The sequence below is a fragment of the Macaca thibetana genome, chromosome X (genome assembly GCF_024542745.1).
Source record: "Macaca thibetana thibetana isolate TM-01 chromosome X, ASM2454274v1, whole genome shotgun sequence".
In the NCBI taxonomy this organism is placed as follows: domain Eukaryota; kingdom Metazoa; phylum Chordata; class Mammalia; order Primates; family Cercopithecidae; genus Macaca; species Macaca thibetana.
In genome coordinates, this window is record NC_065598.1 from 129,340,184 (window position 1) to 129,360,461 (window position 20,278).

Genomic DNA, 20,278 nt, shown 5'->3' on the forward strand with positions numbered 1-20,278 from the left:
TTGAGGCAACAGCTTAAGTTGTTGCTTCTAGAGCTTTCTTTCTTTTTTCTAAGCATGTAATGCTACAAATTTCTCTCTCAGAATTGCCTTAGATGCATCCCACAAATTTTAATATGTTGCATTTTCATTTTCATTCAGTTCAATGTGGTTTTGATGTTCTTTGAGACTTATTTGAGCCATTAGATTATTTGCATGAGTGCTGTTTAATTGCCAGTGTTTGGAGATTTTCCTTTTATTTCTCTGTTACCGATTTCTAGTGTGAAAACATTATGGTCAGAAAACATTCTACACATGATTTCCATTCATTTAAATTTTTAGAGGTGTGTTTTATGGCTCAGGATATGGTCTATTTTAGTCAACACGCCATGTACTTTTGGAAAGTATGTACGTTTTGCTGTTGTTAGGCAGAGTGTTAGATTCAGTTGATTAATGGTTGTATTAGTTTTCTATGGCTGCTGTAACTAATTATTATTGGCTTAATAGCTGAAAACAACACAAATTCATTATTTTACAGTTCTGTCATTCAGAAGTCTAAAATGGGTCTCACTGGGCTAAAAAACAGTTTGTCAGCAGGGCTGCATTCCTTTCTGGAGACTCTAGGGGAAAATCCATTACCCTGCCCTTTCCAGCTTTGAGAGGCTGCCCACATTTCTCAGCTCATGATTCTTGTATTCCATCTTCAAAACCTGTTATGGGTTGAGTTTTTTCACTTTATATCACTCTGACTTCCACTTCTGCCTCCCTCCTCCACATTTAAGGATCACTGTGATTACACTTAGCCTGCTCAGGTAATCAAGAACTAACTCCCTATTTTAAAGCCAGTTGACAAGCAACCTTAATTCCATCAGCTACATAATTTTCCTTTGCCATGTAATGTAAGAAACATACAGGTTCTGGGGATTAAAACATGGATATCTTTAGGGGAGATATTATTCTGCCTACCACAATGGTGTCTTTCTGTTCTTCTGTATACATGCTGATTTACTATCTAATAGTTCTATCTATTGCTGAGAGGGGTTATTAACATCCCCAACTATAATTATGGATTTATCTGTTTTTTCTTTCAGATCTACCAGTTTTTGCTTCATATATTTTGAAGCTCTGCTCTGTGATGTACACATTTAGGAGCAAGGTGTCTTCTTGTGTGTTAAACCTTTTGTCATTATGCGATGTCCCTCCTTATATCTGGTAATATTTGTTCTGAGGTCTGTCTACCTTATCTGACTTTAATATAGCCACCCCTGCTTTATTTTGATTGATGTTTGCATGATATATCTTTTCTATTCTTTTACTTTCAATCTCCTTATATCACTACATTTGAAGTGAGTTTTTATGGAGAGCATAGAGTTGAGCCCTGTTAATTTATCCACTCTGCCAATCTGTGACTTTAAATAGATGTACTTACATTTACATTTAATAAAGATTAATGTGCTAGGGTTTATGTCTTCCATTTTATTATTATTATTTTTTCTTTGTGCTCATTCTTTTTCATTGAGGTAAAATTCATACAATTTAAAATTAGCCATTTTAAAGTGTATGATTTAGTTGCATTTATTACATTCACAGTGTTGGGCAATCATGCAACTATGTAGTTCTGAAATATTTTCATAAGTTGTCTCTTCACTCTGTTGATTATTTTATTTGCTGTGAAGAAGCTTTTTAGTTTAATGTCATTCCATTTGTCCAGTTTTGCTTTTGTTTCCTGTGCTTTTGGGGTCATATCAAAAAGTCATTATCTAGACCAGTGTTGTAGCCTTTCCCCTAAGTTTTCTCCCATGAGTTTTATAGTTTCAAGTCTTGTGTTTAAGTCTTTAATCCATTTTGAGTTGATTTTGTGTATGGTGTGAGATAAGTGTCCAAGTTCATTCTTTGGCATGTGGATATCCAGTTTCCCTAACACCATTTATTAAAGAGACTTTTTTTCATTGTGGGTTCTTGGCATCTTTGTAAAACATCAATTGGCAAGGGAGAGGTTTTCCAAGATGGCCGAATAGGAACAGCTCCAGTCTACAGCTCCCAGTGTGAGTGACACAGAAGACGAGTGATTTCTGCATTTCCAACTGAGGTACTGGGTTCATCTCACTGTGGCTTGTCGGACAGTGGGTGCAACCCATGGAGCATGAGCTGAAGCAGGGCGGGGTATTGCCTCACCTGGGAAGCACAAGGGGTTGGGGAATTCCCTTTCCTAGCCAAGGGAAGCAGTGAGAGATGGTACCTGGAATATCGGAACACTTCCACCCTAATACTGCACTTTTCCAACAGTCTTAGCAAACCAGGAGATTATATCCCACACCTGGCTCGGAGGGTCCCATGCCCACAGAACCTCACTCACTGCTGGCACAGCAGTCTGAGATTGAACTGCAAGGCAGCAGTGAGGCTGGGGGAGGGGCATCCACCATTGCTGAGGCTTGAGTAGGTAAACAAAGTGGCTGGGAAGCTCAAACTGGGTGGAACCCACCGCAGCTCAAGGAGGCCTGCCTGCCTCTGTAGACTCCACCTGTAGGGGCAAGGCATAGCTGAACAAAAGGCAGCAGAAACTTCTGCAGACTTAAACGTCCCTGTCTGACACCTTTGAAGAGAGTAGTAGTTCTCCCAGCATGGAATTTGAGATCTGAGAACGGACAGACTGCCTCCTCAAGTGGGTCCCTAAACCCCGAGTAACCTAACTGGGATGCACCCCCCAGTAGGGGCCGACTGACACCTCATACAGCCAGGTGCCCCTCTGAGACAAAGCTTCCAGAGGAAGGATCAGGCAGCAACATCTGCCGTTTGCAATATTTGCTGTTCTGCAGCCTCTGCTGGTGATACCCAGGCAAACAGGGTCTGGAGTGGACCTCTAGCAAACTCTAACAGACCTGCAGCTGAGGGTCCTGACTATTAGAAGGAAAACTAACAAACAGAAAGGACATCCACACCAAAACCCCATTTGTATGTCACCATCATCAAAGACCAAAGGTAGATAAAACCACAAAGATGGGAATAAACCAGAGCAGAAAAGCTGAAAATTCTAAAAACCAGAGTGCCTCTTCTCCTCCAAAGGAATGCAGCTCCTTGCCAGCAATGGAACAAGGCTGGATGGAGAATGACTTTGATGAGTTGAGAGAAGAAGGCTTTAGACGATCGGTAATAACAAACTTCTCCGAGCTAAAGGAGGATGTTTGAACACGTCGCAAAGAACCTAAAAACCTTGAAAAAAGATTAGATGAATGGCTAACTAGAATAAACAGCATAGAGAAGACCTTAAATGACCTGATGGAGCTGAAAATCATGGGACAAGAACTACGTGACACATGCACAAGTTTCAGTAGCTGATTCGATCAAGTGGAAGAAAGGGTATCAGTGATTGAAGATCTAATGAATGAAATGAAGTGAGAAGAGAAGTTTAGAGAAAAAAGAGTAAAAAGAAACAAACAAAGCCTCCAAGAAATGTGGAACTATTTGAAAAGACCAAACCTATGTCTGATTGGTGTACCTGAAAGTGATGGGGAGAATGGAACCAAGTTGGAAAACACTCTTCAGGATATTATCCAGGAGATTTTCCCCAACCTAGCAAGGCAGGTCAACATTCAAATTCAGGAAATACAGAGAACGCCACAAAGATACCCCTCAAGAAGAGCAACTCCAAGACACATAATTGTCAGACTCACCAAAGTTGAAATGAAGGAAAAAATGTTAACGGCAGCCAGAGAGAAAGGTTGGGTTACCCACAAAGGGAAGTCCATCAGACTAACAGTGGATCTCTCAGCAGAAACTCTACAAGCCAGAAGAGAGTGGGGACCAATATTCAACATTCTTAAAGAAAAGAATTTTCAACCCAGAATTTCATATCCAGCCAAACTAAGCTTCATAAGTGAAGGAGAAATAAAATCCTTTACAGACAAGCAAATGCTGAGAGATTTTGTCACCACCAGGCCTGCCTTACAAGAGCTCCTGAAGGAAGCACTAAACATAGAAAGAAACAACTACTACCAGCCACTGCAAAAACATGCCAAATAGTAAAGATCATCGATGCTAGGAAGAAACTGCATCAACTAACGAGAAAAATAACCAGCTAGCATCATAATGACAGTATCAAATTCACACATAACAATATTAACCTTAAATGTAAATGGGCTAAATGCTCCAATTAAAAGACACGGACTGGCAAATTGGATAAAGAGTTAAGACCATCAGTGTGCTGTATTCAGGAGACCCATCTCACATGCAGAGACACACATAGGCTCAAAATAGAGAGAAGGAGGAAGATCTGCCAAGCAAATGGAAAACAAAAACAGCAGGGGTTGTAATCCTAGTCTCTGATAAAACAGACTTTAAACCAACAAAGATCAAAAGAGACAAAGAAGGCCATTACATAATGGTAAAGGGATCAATTCAACAAGAAAAGCTAACTATCCTAAATACATATGCACCCAATACAGGAGAACCCAGATTCATAAAGCAAGTCCTTAGAGACCTACAAAGAGACTTAGACTCCCACACAATAGTAATGGGAGACTTTAACACCCCACTGTCAACATTAGACAGATCAGTGAGGCAGAAAGTTAACAAGGATATCCAGGAATTGAACTCAGCTCTGCACCAAGCGGACCTAATAGATATCTACAGAACTTCCCACCCCAAATCAACAGAACATACATTCTTCTCAGCACCACATCACACTTATTCCAAAATTGACCACATAGTTGGAAGTAAAGCACTCCTCAGCAAATGTAAAAGAACAGAAATTACAATAAACTGTCTCTCAGACCACAGTGCAATCAAATTAGAACTCAGGATTAAGAAACTCACTCAAAACTGCTCAATTACATGGAAACTGAACAACCTTCTCCTGAATGACTACTGGGTACATAACGAAATGAAGGCAGAAATAAAGATGTTCTTTGAAACCAATGAGAACAAAGACACAACATACCAGAATCTCTGGGACACATTTAAAGCAGTGTGTACAGGAAAATTTAAAGTACTAAATGCCCACAAGAGAAAGCAGGAAAGATCTAAAATTGACACCCTGACATCACAATTAAAAGAACTAGAGAAGCAAGAGCAAACACATTCAAAAGCTAGCAGAAGGCAAGAAATAAGTAAGATCAGAGCAGAACTGAAGGAGATAGAGAGACAAAAAACCCTTCAAAAAATCAATGAATCCAGAAGCTGGTTTTTTGAAAAGATCAGCAAAATTGATAGACTGCTAGCAAGATTAATAAAGAAGAAAAGAGAGAAGAATCAAATAGATGCAATAAAAAATGATAAAGGGGATATCACCACCAATCCCACAGAAATACAAACTACCATCAGAGAATACTACAAACACCTCTACGCAAATAAACTAGAAAGTCTAGAAGAAATGGATAAATTCCTGGACACATACACCCACCCAAGACTAAACCAGGAAGAAGTTGAATCCCTGAATAGATCAATAATAGGCTCTGAAATTGAGGCAATAATTAATAGCCTACCAACCAAAAAAAGCCCAGGACCAGACGGATTCACAGCTGAATTCTACCAGAGGTACAAAGAGGAGCTGGTACCATTCCTTCTAAAATTATTCCAATCAATAGAAAAAGAGGGACTCCTCCCTAACTCATTTTATGAGGCCAGCATCATCCTGATACCAAAGCCTGGCAGAGACACAATAAAAAAAAGAGAATTTTAGCCCAATATCCCTGATGAACATCGATGCAAAACTCCTCAATAAAATAATGGCAAACCGAATCCAGCAGCACATCCAAGAGCTTATCCACCATGATCAAGTTGGCTTCATCCCTGGGATGCAAGCCTGGTTCAACATATGCAAATCAATAAACGTAATGCAGCATATAAACAGAACCAGAGACAAAAACCACATGATTATCTCAGGTGCGGAAAAGGCCTTCGACAAAATTCAACAGGCTTTCGTGCTAAAAACTCTCAATAAACTAGGTATTGATGGGACCTATCTCAAAATAGTAAGAGCTATTTATGACAAACCCACAGCCAATATCATACTGAATGGGCAAAAACTGGAAGCATTCCCTTTGAAAACTGGCACAAGACAGGGATGCCCTCTCTCACCACTCCTATTCAACATAGCGTTGGAAGTTCTGACCAGGGCAATCAGGCAGGAGAAAGAAATAAAGGGTATTCGATTAGGAAAAGAGGAAGTCAAATTGTCCCTGTTCACAGATGACATGATTGTATATTTAGAAAACCCCATCGTCTCAGCCCAAAATCTCCTTAAGCTGATAAGCAACTTCAGCAAAGTCTCAGGATACAAAACCAATGTGCAAAAATCACAAGCATTCCTATACACCAATAACAGACAAACAGCCAAATCATGGGTGAACTCCCATTCACAATTGCTTCAAAGAGAATAAAATACCTAGGAATCCAACTTACAAGGGATGTAAAGGACCTCTTTAAGGAGAACTACAAACCACTGCTCAACAAAATAAAAGAGGACACAAACAAATGGAAGAACATTCCATGCTCATGGATAGGAAGAATCAATCTCGTGAAAATGGCCATACCACCCAAGGTAATTTATAAATTCAATGCCATCCCCATTAAGCTACTAATGACTTTCTTCACAGAATTGGAAAAGCCTACTTTAAAGTTCATATGGAACCAAAAAAGAGCCCAATTGCCAAGACAATCCTAAGCAAAAAGGACAAAGCTGGAGGCATCACACTACCTGACTTCAAACTATACTACAAGGCTACAGTAACCAAAACAGCATGGTACTGGTACCAAAACAGAGATATAGACCAATGGAACAGAATAGAAGCCTCAGAAATAACACCACACATATACAACCATCTGATTGTTGACAAACCTGACAAAAACAAGAAATGGGGAAATGATTCCCTATTTAATAAATGGTGCTGGGAAAACTGTCTAGCCATGTGTAGAAAGCTGAAATTGGATCTCTTCCTTACATCTTATACAAAAATTAATTTAAGATGAATTAAAGACTTAAATGTTAGACCTAAAAACATAAAAACCCTAGAAGAAAACCTAGGCAATACCATTCAGGACATAGGCATGGGCAAGGACTTCATGACTAAAACACCAAAAGCAATGGCAACAAAAGCCAAAATTGACAAATGGGATTTAATTAAACTAAAGAGCCTCTGCACAACAAAAGAAACTGCCATCAGAGTGAACAGACAACCTACAGAATGGGAGAAAATTTTTGTAATCTACCCATCTGACAAAGGGCTAATATCCAGAATCTACAACGAACTTAAACAAATTTACAAAAAAAAAATCAAACAACCCCATCAAAAATTGGGCAAAGGATATGAACAGACATTTCTCAAAAGAAGACATTTATGCAGCCAACAGACACATGAAAAAATGCTCATCATCACTGGCCATCAGAGAAATGCAAATCAAAACCACAATGAGATACCATCTCACACCAGTTAGAATGGCAATCATTAAAAAGTCAGGAAACAACAGGTGCTGGAGAGGATGTGGAGAAATAGGAACACTTTTGCACTGTTGGTGGGACTGTAAACTAGTTCAACCATTGTGGAAGACAGTGTGGCGATTCCTCAAGGATCTAGAACTAGAAATACCATTAGATCCAGCCATCCCATTACTGGGTATATACCCAAAGGATTATAAATCATGCTGCTATAAAGACACATGCACACGTATGTTTATTGCAGCACTGTTCACAATCGCAAAGACTTGGAACTAACCCTAATGTCCATCAATGATAGACTGGATTAAGAAACTGTGGCACATATTCACCATGGAATACTATGCAGCTATAAAAAAGGATGAGTTCATGTCCTTTGTAGGGACATGGATGAAGCCGGAAACTGTCATTCTGAGCAAACTATCACAAGGACAGAAAAACAAACACCACATGTTCTCTCTCATAGGTGGGAATTGAACAATGAGGACACATGGACACAAGGAGGGTAATATCACACACTGGGGCCTCTTGTGGGGTGAGGGGAGCGGGGAGGGATAGCATTAGGAGATATACCTAATGTAAATGACGAGTTAATGGGTGCAGCACACCAACATGGCACATGTATATATATGTAACAAACCTGCACATTGTGCACATGTACCCTAGAACTTAAAGTATAAAAATAAAAAAAATCAATTGGTTGTAAATATGTGGGTTTATTTTTGGACTCTCTATTCTGTTCCACTGGTCAATGTGTCTGCTTTATGTCAGTACCATGCTGTTTATTGCTATCACTTTGCAGAGTATTTTGAAGTCAGGTAATGTGATGTCACCAGTTTTAGTCTTTTTGCTCAAGATTGCTTTGGCTACTCTGGGTTTTTTGTGGTTTCATGTGAATTTTAGGATTGTTTTTCTATTTCTGTGAAAAATGTCATTGGAGTTTTGGTAGGGATTGCATTGAATCTATAGATCATGTTGGCTAGAATGAACATTTTAACAATATTAATTCTTCCAATCCACAAACACATTTCATATTGTTTTTTGGATCTTCTTCATCATTTTCATCAATGTTTCATAGTATTCAGAATACAGGTCTTTCATCTCTATAATTAAAATTATTCCTAAGTATTTTATTTTTTGGTGGCTATTGTAAATGGGATCGTTTTCTTGATTTCTTTTTTGGCTAGTTCCTCATTAGTCAAAATCACACAAAATCATACTGATTTTTGTATGCTGATTTTGTAGGTTGCAACTTTACTGAATTTGTTTATTAGTTCAAATGATTTTGTTGGTGGAGTCTTTATGGTTTTCTGTATATATCACCCTGTTGTCTATAAGCAGGAACAATTTAATCTCCTTTCAAATTCAGATGTGTTTTTTTCTAGTCTAATTGCTCTTGTAGGACTTCCAGTACTATAGAGAGTAAAGTAGTAAAAGGAGACATCCTTGTCTTGCTTCTGATTTTAGAGGAAAATCTTCCAGTTTTTTAACATTGTTCCAGTTTGTTAACAGTGTTAACAGTGTTACTGGTGGGTTTGTCATATGTGACCTTTATTGTGTTCAGGTACATTCTTTCTATATCTAATTTGTTGAGAATTTTTATCATGAAAGGATGTTGAATTTTGTCAAATGATTTTTCTGCATCTATTGAGATGATCATATGGTTTTTGTCTTTCATTCTGTTAATGTGATATCACATTTATTTATTGATTTTCCCATGTTGATCTAGCCTTGTTTTCCAGGGATAAATCTCAGCTAGCCATTGTGTATAACCCTTTAATATGCTGTTTAATTCTATTAGCTAGGGTTTTCTGTTTGTTTGTTTGTTTTTTGAGACAGGGTATCACTTTGTCACCTAGGCTGGAGTGCCTCTCACTGCAGCTTCAACCTCCTGACTCAAGCAATCCTCCCACCTCAGCCCTCCAAGTAGCTGGAACTACAGGTGCATGCCACCATGCCTGGCTAATTTTTTGTATTTTTTGCAAAGACAGGGTTTCGCGGTGTTACCCAGGCTGGTCTCGAAATCCTGAGCTCAAGTAATCTGCCCATCTTGGCCTCTCAATTTGCTAGTATTTTATTGAGGATTCTTGCATTTATGTTCATCTGAGATATTGGCATGTAATTTTCCATTTTTGATATCAGGGTAAGGCTGGCCTTATAAATTGAGTTTGAAACTGCTCCCTCCTCTTCAATTTTTTGGAAGACTTAAGAAAAATTGTCCTTCAAAAATGAAGAGATAAATGCTTTCCCAAACAAAAGCTAAGCAAGTTCATTACCACTCAACTTCTTTTTCATGTGTGTAAGATTAATCTATGTCATAGATTCATTTCAATTACCTAGTTATTTATATATTTTGTGCCTATACAATCATGCATTACTTAACAATGGGATACATTCTGAAAAATGTGTCATTAGGCAATTTTGTCATTGTGAGAACATCATAGTATACTTACACAAGCCTAAATAGTATAGCACACTACACATCTAGGCTGTATGGTATAGCCTATTGCTCCTAGGCTACAAACCTGTACAGCATGTTACTATACTGAGTACTATAGAAAATTGTAACACAATAGTAAGTATGCATGTATCTAAACATATCTAATCATAGAAAAACATTTCTAAACAGTAAGAATATGGCTGGGGGCAGGTGGTGCACACCTGTAATCGCAGCACTTTGGAAGCCTGAGGAGGGCAGATCACTTAAGTTCAGGGGTTCGAGAACAGCCTGGGCAACATGACGAAAACCTCTCTCTACAAATAAATGCAGAAATTAGCCAGGCATGGTGTCACGCATCTGTAGTCCCAGCTACTCAGGAGGCTGAGGTGGGAGGATAGCTTGAGCCCAGGAGGTCGACATTACAGTGAGCCAAGATCATGCCACTGCACTCCAACCTGGGCAACAGAATGAGACCCTGTCTCAAAATATATTTATATATGGTATAAAAGATAAAAAATGGCGCATCTATATAGAGCACTTACCATAAATGAAGCTTATAGGACTAGAAGTTGTTCTGAGCATGTCAGTGAGTAAATGGTGAGTGAATGTGAAGGCCTAGAACATTACCGTACACTACTGTAGACTTTATAAACACTGTACACTTAGACTATACTACAGTTATTTTTGAAATGTTCTTGCTTTTATAACAAATTAACCTTAGCTTACTGTGAATGTTTATAAAGCTTACTTGATAAACTTTTTTAACTTTTGAACTCTTTTGTATTAACACAGCTTAAAACACAAGCTCATTGTACAAGTGTACAAAATATTTTCTTTCTTTATATTCTCACTCTGTAAGCTTTTTTATATTTAAAATTGTTTTCACTTTTTAAACTGCTTGTTAAAAACTAAGACACAAACACATGTATCAGCCTAGGCCTATACAGAGTCAGTATAGGTCTTCTACCTCCATATTTTGTCTCACTGGGAGGTCTTCAGGGGCAATAACACAGAAGAAGCTGTCATCTCCTATGATAACAATGCCTTCTTCTGGAATATCTCCAGAAGGACTTGCCTGAGGCTGTTTTACAGTTAACTTTTTCTATAAGTAGAATGAATACACTCTAAAATAACAACGAATTATCTCAGAATAGATATGCTTATTCTGACCTTCCAAGTTTGACTTGCATAACATTGTTGTCATCTATACTCATCTATATCACCCTAAGTTCATATTTTTTGATATGCACCTTGCAGGATGGCCTCAGCACTATGTGGATTGAGTAATTGGATTTGAACAAATGTATTAAATATCTCCATAGCTGGGAAACATGGGGACAATTTAACATTGGTTTCTGAAAATATTCATATATTTTGGAATACCAGGTTGCTCAAAACTCAGTTCTGATATGTTGTGTCTTTGATTTTTATCCCCAGTGGCAGTTTTTTAATTGGCCTTTTACCTGGATATAAAATAATAGTGCCTACCACCACCATCAAATTGACCTGGTGCTCTAATGCCAGTTGTACATGAAACACTTGCTGGCATGTCTTCATTGGCACTATAAAATGTGGCTACAAAGATAGGTTCTCAGAGTAAGAAGTCTACGTCGGTTAGGATTAACTTTGCCCCAGAACTCTGTTATAAGGCTCTCTCAAATGTGACTGTATGAATCTCGATGGGATGATGGACTCAGTTCTATCTGCTCAATGCCATTTTGCAGAGAAGCACCCTAATGTATAAGCTTTTTGTTCCCACCAAAATTCATATTAAGGCTTGGCCCCAGTGTGGCAATGTTGTCAAGTGGGACCTTTAAGAGGTGGGGCCTAATGGGAGGTGTATCATACTTTATTTTTTGTAGGGAACAAGCCATATTTAAACAATAGCAGGTAGACTTACTTTTTAAGTAAGTAATAAAAAATAAAGTATGATACATTTTTCTATGAAACTTTCTTTTCTGGTTCGTTCTGTTTCACATTTTACTTAAAATGATCAAAAAAAAGAGGATGTTTAGGTCATTTACTGAGTCAAACTTCCTGATTCAAGCTTTCTCATTATAGCAGTTACAGTCTGTGAACTCCTAAGCACTAGTCAATAAAAGTCTATGAAAGTACAAAGCTTTATTATTCATTGTGAACTCCATTAAAAACTCAACCAGACAAGATGGCGCCGAAAGCGAAGAAGGAAGCTCCTGCCCCTCCTAAAGCCGAAGCCAAAGCGAAGGCTTTAAAGGCCAAGAAGGCAGTGTTGAAAGGTGTCCACAGCCACAAAAAAAAGAAGATCCGCACGTCACCCACCTTCCGGCGGCCCAAGACACTGCGACTCCCGAGGCAGCCCAAATATCCTTGGAAGAGCGCCCCCAGGAGAAACAAGCTTGACCACTATGCTATCATCAAGTTTCCGCTGACCACTGAGTCTGCCATGAAGAAGATAGAAGACAACAACACACTTGTGTTCATTGTGGATGTTAAAGCCAACAAGCACCAGATTAAACAGGCTGTGAAGAAGCTCTATGACATTGATGTGGCCAAGGTCAACACCCTGTTTCGGCCTGATGGAGAGAAAAAGGCGTATGTTCGACTGGCTCCTGATTATGACGCTTTGGATGTTGCCAACAAAATTGGGATCATCTAAACTGAGTCCAGCTGCCTAATTCTAAATATATATATATATATCTTTTCAACATAAAAAAAAAAAACTCAACCAAACTTTACATTTTGTTCTCAGATGTCACTCCTGAATCTAAGATTAAAATTTTGAGTTTACTTTTCTCCCTCAAATGATATTTGCTTTAAGAAGCACTTAGGAACATTTCAAAATTTTGTGATATTATTCATCAGACTTTCCTCAGCCTTCTGTAACCAGGAAGTCTGGCCCACTATTTTTCTCTGTAACGATATAAAGGAATTAGAGTAGAGGCTGGGGTCTCTGATGTGATTACAAAAGAGTCTCTTGTAAACTAAATAGCTGAAAAAGAAACTAAAGTTTCCTAGGTCAACCTGCTTTTGTTTAGGTCCAAATGAGGTTTGGTGAAGAAATTGGAAGGTAGAAGGTGAATAGACCTTATGCAGTCTCTAGGGTAGGAAAGAGGAAAGCATTTTCATATCACTATAGACTTTTCAAGTCTGGAATAATTAAGGAACCTTAAAGATTATCTACTCAAATCACCCATCTGATGCTAAAATATCCTTTATAACACCATCACAAACTATTTGTCTAGCCTCTGCTTAGACACCTACAACAACAGTTAATAAAGCCAATTCCAGTTTTCTCACATTGATTTAAAACCTTGGCTTCCACCAATTAATTCTAGTTCTATTTTATGAACTCATTCAGAAAGAGATTAACGCCTCTTCCTCAAATATTTGAAGACAGCTTTCATATCCTCCACAACATGGCATCACTAGGTTGAACACCCTTAGTTTCTTCGTGTGTTCCTCCTATGAGAGTGGTGGTGGTTAATAAATATTTGTAGAATGAGTCAATAAGTGGTTACTCTTCTTTGAATATATTTCATCTTGTCTACATAATTTCAAAAACTAATATTTATGAAGTACTTACTATGTGTTACTTGATTTAATCTTCACAGCAACCATATTATTATCTTTATTTTACAAGTGAGGAAACTGAGACATCAAGAGGTTAAGTCACATGCCTAAAGTCATAGATTTAGAAAAACGAAACTGGGCCGGGCACGGTGGCTCACACCTGTAATGCCAGCACTTTGGGAGTCCGAGGCAGGTGGATCGTGAGGTCAGGAGTTTGAGTCCAGCCTGGCCAAGATGGTGAAACCCCGTCTCTACTAAAAATACAACAATTAGCTGGGCACGGTGGCAGGCTCCTATGATCCCAGCTACTCAGGAGGCTGAGGCAGGAGAATCGCTTGAACCCGGGAGGTGGAGGTTGCAGTGAGCCAAGATCGCACCACTGCACTCTAGCCTGGGGGACAGAGCAAGATTCCATCTCAAAAAAAAAAAAAAAAAAAAAGATAATGAAACTGGAATTTGATGTAGGGCAGGGTAATGACAATAAAGCTCATATTACACTATTCTCTGTTTTTAAAAGTGTAACTGGAAAATGAACACCAACACCTGAAGTGTGGAACAGAGTAAAGTATGACCAGCACCTCCATTTTCGATATTACATTTCTACTAACATAACCTAACATCAGATTAATGTTTGAAGGGACACTTAAACACTATTGGCACACATTCAGCTTACTCTTTTAAAGGGACAGCATTCTCAAACTGTACTCATGCCATTGGTTTTTTGAACGCAAGTACATGAACTTGTATTTTTCCTCTGCGAAATTCTTGTCTCTTGATTCAGTCAGTCTCTCTAACTCATCAATCTCTTTGACTTTGAATATTGCTGACTAATACAGTTATCATTCCTCCATGTTTGTGTTGACTGCAAAACAAATTAGCTAATCATACCTTCTATATCTTCTTGAGAAAACTGATGGGCAGAAAAAGTCTGCAGGAAGACCCCTGTGGCAAACCACTGGAAACTTCCTTCAAGGGTACCATCATTTCACTTTCACTTTCATCATCACCCTTTGAGTACAATCATTCAGCCAGTTGCCAATTCACCAGATTGGTTAAACAGTCAACCCATTCATTATTCACAATAGCTGAAAAGTAGAAGCAACCCAAGTATCCATCAACAGATGAATGCATAGGCAAAATGTGATATATGCATACAAAAAAATTCAGTCTTAGAAAATGTATGAAATTCTGATACATACTATAATATGAATGAACCTTGAAAACATGCCACGTGAAATAAGCCAATCACAAAAAGACACATATTGTATGATTCCACTTATATGACATACCTAGGTTAGTCAAATTCATAGAGACAGAATGTAGAATAGAGGTTACCAGGAGCGAGGGGAAGGAGGAAATAATAAGTTATTGTTTAATGGGTACAGATTTTCTGTTTGGATCAATGAAAAAGTTCTGGAAATGGAGACTGGTGATGGTTTCACAAAATTATGACTGTACTTAATGCCACTGAATTGTATGTGTTAAAATGGTAAATTTCATGTTTCGTGTATTTTAACATTTTTTAAAAGCCAGTCAACCCATATTTGTTCACTTGTCAAACAACCCTTGTCAAATGCCTTACTGAAGTCCAGAGCACTATACCTATGTTATATGATCAAGCAGTTTGGTAATCCAGTCAAATCTGCCTAAATTACCCTGCCAAAGAGAGAAATGAAATTATATATATATATATATACACACACACACACACACACACACACACACACACACATATATATATAAAATTCCAATTGGTCCCTTTTCTATCCAGGTACTCAAAAGCATTTTAAATAATGCTTGCTAGAATCTTACTTGTGTCAACATCAAACATGTCTTTGGACAAAAATACTCTGTAGTATATTAAGTATCAAGCACCCAGCATTCATCATTCAAATCATTATTTTACATGTTAGGTATGTCGTCGTTTTACATGTGGGAAAAACTGAGTCTCAGAGAATTATTTATGTGACTTAACCAAAGTCACATAGTAGTAAGAGTCAGAGCCAGGATTCATCACATTGTTGTCTACTTCCGATGACTTCACATATTCCTCCAAGGTCTTTTGCCTACTTTCCCTCCTGTAAAGTATTTCTTTTCTCCACAATTCTTCAATCAGCAAAGAAAGGAACACAATAAGAGTTGAAGAATTAGATCCTTCTCTATGTCATCTATCAAACTGCATCATCAGCTCGAAGCACTAGGTATATATCTTTCCTAATATTCCTCCTCCTGCTGCTCTGAATATAAATTTCCTAAGAGTCTTTTTCAGTTTGCAGCATTTATTGCAAGTTTCAGATCTTTTAGAGCTCCTTGTCACTATTCAAAATTAGTTATGCCACCCTTTATGTATTTGCTTTTGCTTATATGTCCTTCCCTTTTTGTTTTCATTCACTCATTTTTTTTTTCAGTTAGCAAATGTTAACTGAGTACCATATGGGTTAGGCACTGAGAGTATGGTGGTTAGCATGATGAGCACCATTCCTGTCCTCATGGAGTTTATATCTAGTGAGAAAAACAGTTGAGAAGACACTTGGATTACAATGGAAAAAGTGCTATGATAAGGGTAAACCACTGAGTTCTGTGAAACCTTAGAGGAGGGAAACCTAATCTTAACCCTATTAAAGGTGCATGGTAGGACAAGTGAAGGGAGGTAAGGCAGGACCATGGAAATCTTCCAGGAAATAACACGTGAAGTGAATTTTAAAGGATTATTGTGAGGCTTGGAGGAGAGGTCAGGGAAAGCAATTCACACTAGAAGGGCCAAAATGTTCAAAGGCCAAGAAGTAAAAGAGAGTTGGATGACTTCAGGGAATATGAATAATGTGGTGTGGCTGAAATATAGGATGAAAGCAGAGGAGTACATTTGTTGGAGATGGAAAAAGTATGTAGATCACAATCGTGCAAAACCTCGTAAACTATACATAAACTATGCTAAGGTGATTGGACTTCATCCTGGAAGTTATAGGAAGTGTTTGATGATTTGAAGCAGGGAAGTAGCATGAAATGAGCGTCTTATTTTCTAGCCAATCTGAAAGCAGAGTGGAGAATGAATTGGGTGGGGATATGAAGAATGGAAGTGTCAAGACCAGCGAAGAAGATGCTATATGGGGTAGGAGGTTAAAACTTAAGAGAAAAATCTCTGAAAATCAAAGCAGAGTTTTCTAGTCTCCTGTTGCTGAGGAGGCAAAGAGCAGCATTAAGGACTCTCCAAGGGGAGAGCCCTGGTAAGCATTGCAGGCCCTGGAGGGGTCTGCTCTGGGAACAAGTGAGAAGCAAACCAGCCCAAACATTACCAAACTGCAACCAACCTTAACTAGCTAAGCCCCTGACTTGGATAAGATGATTGAGCACCAGAGCAAGGATTCATCACAATGTTGTCTACTTCCAACGACTTTATATTAGATTGGTGAAAAAGTTATTGCAGTTTTTGTCATTACTTTTAAATGGCAAAAACCACAGTTACTTTTGCACCAACCTCATATATTCCTCCAGGCTCCTTTGCCTTCTTCCACTCCTGCAAGACATTTCTCTTCTCCACAATTCTTCAATCAGATGAGGATAAGATGATTGATCACTCATTCTATCTGTCTAGCAGAGGAAAGCTCTAAGAAAAGGATGAACACTTTCTGAAGGAAAAGAACATGATCAGGAGTCAGAGTCTCTACAATGTTTAGATACAATGTCCAGCATTTAATTAAACATTACTAGGTAGGCCACAAGAAACAAAACTATAGAAATGGACCCGTAGGGAATCCAGAAATTTGAGTTAACAAAAACTTTAAAGTAAAGATTATTGATGTGTTGAAGAAAACAGAGAAAATTGATAAAATAGATAGTAAGTTGGAGAATTTCACCAGAGAACTGGAATCTATAAAAAAATAATCAAATAGCCGGGCAAGGTGGCTCACACCTGTAATCCCAGCACTTTGGGAGGCCGAGGCAGGCAGATCACCTGAGGTCAGGAGTTTAAGACCAGCCTGACCAACATGGAGAAATCCTATCTCGACTAAAAATATGAAAAAAAAAAAAAAGCCGGGCATGGTGGTGCATGCCTGTAATCCCAGTTACTCGGGAGGCTGAGGCAGGAGAATTGCTTGAACCTGGGAGGCGGAGGTTGCGGTGAGCCGAGATTGCGCTATTGCACTCCAGCCTGGGCAACAAGAGTGAAACTCTGTCTCAAAACATAAAGTAAAATAAAATAAAATTCTAGAATTGAAAATCAGTATTTGAAATTAAGAACTAAATATAAGCATTTAACAACAACATACACCTGGGAGAAGACAGAATTGGTGACCTGGAAGACAGTTAAATGCATAGCGCCCAAGTCAAAGCAAAGCAGAGAGAAAAAAGAATAAAAATTTAAAAAAGAACAAACAAACATGTGGGACACATTGCAAATGTCTAATATACATGTAATTTAAGGCCGAGAAGGAGAGGAAAAAGAACAAATGGGGCAGAAGTAATTTTGACGAGAAAATGGATGAATATTTCTCTAAACTGAGTAAAGATGTCCAAGAAATTCTGTGAACCACATACAGAATAAATACACATATACAAAAAGATACACATAGGCAGATCATTGTAAAACTGTTGAAGAGCAAAGACAAAATCTTAAAAGTGGCCCAAAGAAAAAGGACAAATTATCTTCAAAAAAGCAAAATAAGTTTTAAAACTGACTTCTCCATTCCACCTTTTAGCATTTTAAAATCAACTCACTTAAAATCAGGGATACATTTATGATTATGCCTTTAGTTCTTCTCATTACAACTCCAACTGTCAACACAGCCACTTTCTTTCAGTGCTATCAATACTTCCATATTATCAACAGGTTCTTCAGAGTGAGGCACATACTCAGTGGGAGGCATTGCGGTATGACAGAAACAGCATGGTTCTGCCTCTAATGAGCTGTGTGACCTTGAGCAAGTTGGTTATCTTCTCTAAACCTCGGTGATGCTTCTCATCTGTAAAATGTAGATGGAATCCACCTGTTAGTGTTAGCGTGGCAATTATGTAAGAAATACTTTTAGCACAGTAGATATTATGATATAGGATGTCTATGAAGGCAGCCAATATCTTCTTTTTTGTTCTTTTTTAAAGACTTTTTTTTTTTTTTTTTTTGAGATGGAGTTTGGTTCTTGTTGCCCAGGCTGGAGTGCAAAGGTGCAGTCTCAGCTCACTGCAACCTCTGCCTCCAGGGTTCAAGCAATTCTCCTGCCTCAGCCTCCTGAGTAGCTTGGATCACAGTCATGAGCCACTACGCCCAGCTGATAATTTCTTTTGTAGCTTTAGTAGAGACAGGGTTTCACCGTGTTGGCCAGGCTGGTCTTGAACTCCTGACCTAAGGTGATCCACCCACCTTGGCATCCCAAAGTGCTGGGATTACAGGCGTGAGCCACCCCGCCCAGCCAGCCTATTTTTTAAGAGCGGTTTTAGATTCACAGCAAAATTAAGGGGAAGGTAAAGAGATTTCCCATATATCCCTTACCCCCACACATGCACAGCCTCCCAATATCTTGTTTTAAGATGTAAAATTTTCAGCAGAGTAAGTAAACAGTTGACCAGATGCTTCACTTTCTGCAGAAAGAGAAGCAACTTCCACCATCTGATGATGAAGAGTATGATGGTGATCATGATGACTGTAACTACCATTTATTAGAGCATTCACTATGTGCCAATTTACCCTTATTTACTCTGAACAGCAGCCCTATAAAACATGAGCTATTATAATTCCACTCTACAACTCAGGAAACTGAGGCTTAAAGAAGTTAAGCGACATGCTTAGAGTGGCAGAGCCAAGATCCAATTCAATAGGTACCTGACCTGGAAGTTTGTGCTTGGATTGTTAGATGACCCCCACCACTTGCCTATGCCAGGCTGGCCATGGCCCTTGGCAAGTCTGTTCACACAGTCCATATGAAAGATCTGTGTTATACCCCACAGTGGCACCACTTCCATGCCTCCTTCCATTAGCCTGACTCAGTTTATTCCTTGGTTTCTTCACTTTGTGATCTTTGTACTTGCACATGAATGCCTCTGGAGTCCCAAACTATATTTCCCTGTGATTTTATCTTTTAATGTAGTTACCATTCCGCTGTATTTTGAACTTTACTTTCTTCTCCACTTTGCACTTGTCTCAAAGGCATCTCAGTCCTTTCCCACAAGTTTCCAGTCTCCTTTAGTAACACTGTTTCAGTTTAGTAATTAAGATTCAATCATGCTGATTTCTAAGCTTCACTCTTTGATTCCATTCAAAGCACTCTTTTCATAGGGCAGGAAAGAGTTTCCAACAGGGGTCTAGAAGAGAGTAGGGAGTTTCCTTCTCTCTTGCTCTCTCTGCCCTCTTCTCTGCACCAAGGACTTTAGAGTTGGGATAGGAAAAAGTGAGTGGAAAGCAGACTGTCATTTTGTCTGACCATCTGTGGTGAGATTCTGCTCCCCTATTTATGGGTCATCATTACAGCAGAGTGGATAGTAATGATCCTCAGAATATATAATACACCCAGAGGAGATTCAAGATGTTCCGTTTGTGCTATAAGAAAACCCTAGAACTTCTACCTATATTTCTTCTAATTCAAATAAAATTTTGAAAGTCAGCTTTACTAACGTTTAATGTGCATATCGACATCAAAACTTCCCCAAATCCATGTATCAGATGATCACACACAAGGCCTAGAGGATTCTTGAGTAAGAGGGAGAGTTCCACAAAGCAAACGGCTTGCCAGTAGTACTCTACCACACGCCTTGGTTTTTGCAATTTACCTGTGGAGGATTGCTATGGTTCAAAGATGGCGTCCCCTCCAAAATTCATGTTGAAACTTAATTCTCAATGCAACAATAGTAAGAGGTGTAGCCTTTGGGAAGTGATTAAGTCACGAGGCTCTGCT

The 20,278-nt window shown here is 38.7% G+C and overlaps 2 protein-coding genes across 2 annotated transcripts in view; both read left to right on the forward strand.

Annotated features, from left to right (window-relative positions):
• The window catches only part of HPRT1 (hypoxanthine phosphoribosyltransferase 1), a 1,139,661-nt gene that overhangs the window by 958,224 nt on the left and 161,159 nt on the right, over positions 1 to 20,278 (forward strand). The gene's annotated exons all lie outside the window — the stretch shown is intronic.
• On the forward strand, positions 12,007 to 12,530 carry LOC126946698 (60S ribosomal protein L23a-like). The gene has a single exon (XM_050777331.1). It carries the CDS (start codon positions 12,010 to 12,012, stop codon positions 12,478 to 12,480), a length of 471 nt encoding a protein of 156 aa, XP_050633288.1. The 5' UTR covers positions 12,007 to 12,009; the 3' UTR covers positions 12,481 to 12,530.